Source organism: Mastomys coucha, unplaced genomic scaffold (assembly GCF_008632895.1).
Source record: "Mastomys coucha isolate ucsf_1 unplaced genomic scaffold, UCSF_Mcou_1 pScaffold3, whole genome shotgun sequence".
Classification (NCBI taxonomy): domain Eukaryota; kingdom Metazoa; phylum Chordata; class Mammalia; order Rodentia; family Muridae; genus Mastomys; species Mastomys coucha.
In genome coordinates, this window is record NW_022196909.1 from 50511303 (window position 1) to 50515740 (window position 4438).

A 4438-nucleotide genomic window follows, 5' to 3' on the forward strand; every position below is an offset into this window, starting at 1 on the left:
TTTTTTTTTTTAATTTATTTATTAAATGTAAGTACACTGTAGATGTCTTCAGACGCACCAGAAGAGGGCATCAGATCTCATCACGAGAGATTGTAAGCCACCATGTGGTTGCTGGGAATATGAACTCATGACCTTCAGAAGAGCAGTTGATGCTCTTACCACTGAGCCATCTCTCCAGCCCCCCATATGTCCTTGTCCTTTTCAATCTCTCTCTCTCTCTCTCTCTCTCTCTATTTCTCTCTCTCTCTCTCTCCAAGATTTTTTTTTTATCAATGTGAGTATACTGTCACTCTCTTCAGACAAGCATCAGACCCAATTACAGATGGTTGTGAGCCACCACGTGGTTCTGGGAATTGAACTCAAGACTTCTGGAAGAGCAGTCAGTGCTCTTAACCACTGAGCCATCTCTCTGGGCCCCTATGGGATCTCTTGCTTGGGATTGTTCGGCCTCAATGACCCAAACAGGAATGACTTCAAGCATGCACTGTCCTGTCCACTTAGATTCCTGGACCTGAGCAGATAACTATGTCATCTGTCATCAATAGAAATACCAACAGCAGAGAAAAGAATATCCAAGTTACACTTTATTCAGAGAGCTTGCATCTGACCAGGCAATGGATCCTAAAATAACTGCCTCCCATCTTCTCTCCAGCCAGTAGGTTTTTTTTTTTTTAAGATTTATTTATTATTATAAATAAGTACACTGTAGCTGTCTCCAGATGCACTAGAAGAGGGTGTCAGAACTTATTATGGGTGGTTGTGAGCCACCATGTGGTTGCTGAGATTTGAACTTAGGATCTTAGGATCTTATTATGGGTGGTTGTGAGCCACCATGTGGTTGCTGAGATTTGAACTTAGGACCTTTGGAAGAACAATAGGTGCTCTTTCCTGCTGAGCCATCTCTCCAGCCCCAGCCAGCAGGTTTTATAGGAAGCAGAGAAGGAAATGAAATCCATCAAATATTCCAGAACTCAAGGTCTGTCCCTGGTCAGATGGTCAGTCACACTTCTGAGACCTGAGACATCCATGCCCGTCCACTTTCTGAAGCTCAGAGAACTGAGTTAGTGTCTGTTGGAACCCTCTGCTCCAGGAGGGCATCTGTGCTGGGGAGGGCTTAGCTCACAACAAACCATGAGCAGCAGGTATGTGCCAGGCTGCTAACAATATCCACGTGGACTGCTTTTTAAAATGTGGAGTGTTTTGACCTTATTCTTTCCTTTCGAGTCCTGTCAGTATGAAATAAAATCTACTTAAATTGCCTCTCATTATTTTTGATTGTGCATAAATTACATATTTCAGTGGAGTGTGATGATACATGTCTATAATCCCCACACTTGAGAAGTAGGGACAATAGGATCAAGAGTTCAAGGTTGCACCAGGGTGGGGGAAGTACTGGGAGGGGGTTGGTTTTGCCCTCTTGGAAACAAAGGAGAATAGTGGGAGGAACTCTTCCAGCGGGACCCGAAGGAAGGGAGCATTGGGGATGTAAATAAATAAATTCAATCTTTTTTTTTAAAGATTTATTTATTATTATATGTAAGTACACTATAGCTGTCTTCAGACACACCAGAAGAGGGAGTCAGATCTCATTATGGATAGTTGTGAGCCACCATGTGGTTGCTGGGATTGGAACTCAGGACGTTTGGAAGAGCAGTCAGTGCTCTTACCCGCTGAGCCATCTTCCCATGCCCAAATTCAATTTTTTTTTCTTCCCGGCTCAAAGTTATTTTTAGCTATGTAGTATATTCAGGCCAGCTAACGCTACACAAGTCCGGTGTTTGTTTGGTTTGTTTTTTTGTTTTTGGTTTTTTGAGACAGGGTTTCTCTGTGTAGCCCTGGCTTTTTTTTTTTTTTTTTTTTTTTTTTTTTTTTTTTTTTTTTTTTTTTTAATGGTGCCTGGAGAGCAGGATCCTCAATTAAGAGCACTTAGGTTTAACTCCCAGCACTCAAGTGGTGGCTCAAAAACACCTGTAGCTATGTTTTCAGGAGATCCAATGCCCTCCTCCGGATTCTGATCCGGCTACATACTTGCAAGCAAAATTTATGTAACCGCCCCTAACCCCCGAGGGGCTGGAGAGATGATTCAGTAGTTAAGAGCACTTGGTGCGCTCTCAGAAGACTTGTGTTTGATCTCAGCACCTGCATCAGGCAGGTCACAACCATCAGTAACTCCAGCTTCAAGGAGACACAATATGACCTGAAAAGGCTTGCACAGGCGCACATACACACACACACACACACAAACTAAGGCGCAGATAAATTCATGCAGGCAAACCCACAAGCACATAAAAGCAATAAATATATATTAAAAATTTAAGACACCCAAACTCCCACCTAAATGTCTGACGAGGAGGTCCTGTTTGGGGACATGGAACTGAGCCACCATGAGCGCAGGGAGCTCAAGCATAAGCTATGCATGCGGGACCTGGCTCGGGAGTACTGAGCAGCAGGCGAACAAGAGAAGCTGGAGGCCACTAATCGCTATAGCATGCGCAAGGAGACCCGAGGACAGCCAGCTCGAGCTGTGGACATCGTCGAGGAGGAATCGGGTGCTCCGAGAGAGGAGCAGTGGCGCTGGGAGGAGGCCCAGCTGGGTGCTGCGTCCCTTAAGTTTGGGGCCCGAGATGCTGCTGCACAGGAGCCCAAGTACCAGCTGGTGCTGGAGGAGCAGGAGACCATCGAGTTTGTCCGTGCGGCTCAGCTCCAGGGTGATGAGGAGCCGTCGTCAGGCCCACCTCTGTCAGCCCAGGCCCAGCAGAAGGAGTCTATCCGGGCTGAGCGCCGCAGCCTGCCAGTGTTCCCCTTCCGAGAGGAGCTCCTCAACGCCATTGCCAACCACCAGGTCCTCATCATCGAAGGCGAGACCGGCTCTGGGAAGACTACGCAGATCCCACAGTACCTCTTTGAGGAGGGTTACACAAAGAAGGGCATGAATATTGCTTGCACCCAGCCTCGGAGAGTGGCGGCCATGAGTGTAGCAGCCCGAGTGGCCGGGGGGAGATGGGTGTGAAGCTTGGGAATGAGGTGGGCTACAGCATCTGGTTTGAGAACTGCACAGTAGAGCGAACTGTTCTCCACTACATGACAGATGAAATGCTACTCTGGGAGTTCCTCTCTGAGCCTGACCTTGTAAGTTACAGGTCCTGGAGCAAGCACCTGAAAGCCAGGACCTGGTTGCTCTTCTGCTGTGTCCATGAGGCCAGCCAAACACCTTGGGACAAAGGGGACAGCATATGCCTTGGTTGTGCATGCTTCAGGAAGAAGGGTAAAGGTTTCTCCCACCGACCTTTCAGGCCCCAGGGGGTGTGGGATGGAAGATGCTAACCTCCATGTCTGAGGGCAGGTTGGCATAAATGGGCAGCACCAGGAGCTCCAGGATCTTGGAGCCCAGTCTGCAGCAGTGGTCCTGGAGCATCCCACAGGCAGCCTCAATCTCCTCCTGCCTCCCCTGAAACACTCCAACCACTTCCCACCACAGTAGACACCTGTCCTGTCAGGAACACCAGTATATCCCCAGGGGGCTGAGTCACATGGATCTGCAGCACTGACACAACACAGGCTTCCAGATAGTCAGCCTCTGGGGCCTGGGAAGGAGGAAAACACAGGGTCACAGAAGGGCCACTTGCTCAGGCTCTTGTCCTTGCTCAGCATCTTTTACCCCAGCCCTCTCTGGGTGTCCATTAGACCCTTCTCTTGGGATATTCTCCTAAACCAGCCCCAGCTCCTGTGCCTCACACTGAAGCCCATCCTCCCAAGGAGCACCTTGGTATAGAAGATGTCAACTGGAAACGGGTGTCAGGGAATTTGGAAGACAGGGGCGTCATCAAAGAAGGCAGAAAAACAGGCAGTATCCAGTGTGGCTGAATCCACCAGGACCTTGAGCTCCCGTCGGAATCTAGCAACATCTTTGATCAATCCAAAGAGAATGTCTGTGTGCAAGGTCCGCTCATGAGCTTCATCCACCATCACCACACTGGGGAGGAAGTGGGAGATTGGTGAGGGAGAAGGGACAGTGGGCTTAGCAGTACTGGGCTGGACCAAAGGGAGGGACGGAGGGACCTAAGGGGGAATGGGGACCGAGGTGGGGGAGGAGCTAAGGAGAAGTCAAGCATCTCAATTATAAAATTTGGGCAGGTGGTGAGCATGGGGGTGGGGGCGTCTGTGATCTGTGGCCCATCCGGGCATTGGACAAGAAAAGCAGTCAGGACGGGGCTGGTAACATGGCTCAGCAGTAAACATGCTGACCACCAAGCCAGCTGACATGAGTTTGATCCCTTGAACACACACATGTGGTGAAAGAACAGAACTGACTCCTCAAAGCTGTCTTCTGATCCTCTACACGTGCACCATACATACATGCATACATACATACACACATACATGTACATACATGCACATGCAGACACATACATACAAGCACACATGCACACACATGCTC

The 4438-nt window shown here is 48.9% G+C and overlaps 2 protein-coding genes across 4 annotated transcripts in view; one reads left to right on the forward strand and one right to left on the reverse strand.

Moving 5' to 3' along the window:
- The window catches only part of LOC116074627 (H-2 class I histocompatibility antigen, D-37 alpha chain-like), a 714163-nt gene that overhangs the window by 508802 nt on the left and 200923 nt on the right, over nucleotides 1-4438 (forward strand). The gene's annotated exons all lie outside the window — the stretch shown is intronic.
- Nucleotides 3290-4438, reverse strand: part of Dhx16 (DEAH-box helicase 16) — a 5462-nt gene continuing 4313 nt past the window's right edge. The window contains 3 exon segments of the mRNA XM_031347285.1: nucleotides 3290-3439; nucleotides 3486-3584; nucleotides 3763-3973. Of these exon segments, the coding sequence (XP_031203145.1) occupies nucleotides 3290-3439; nucleotides 3486-3584; nucleotides 3763-3973 (460 nt within the window).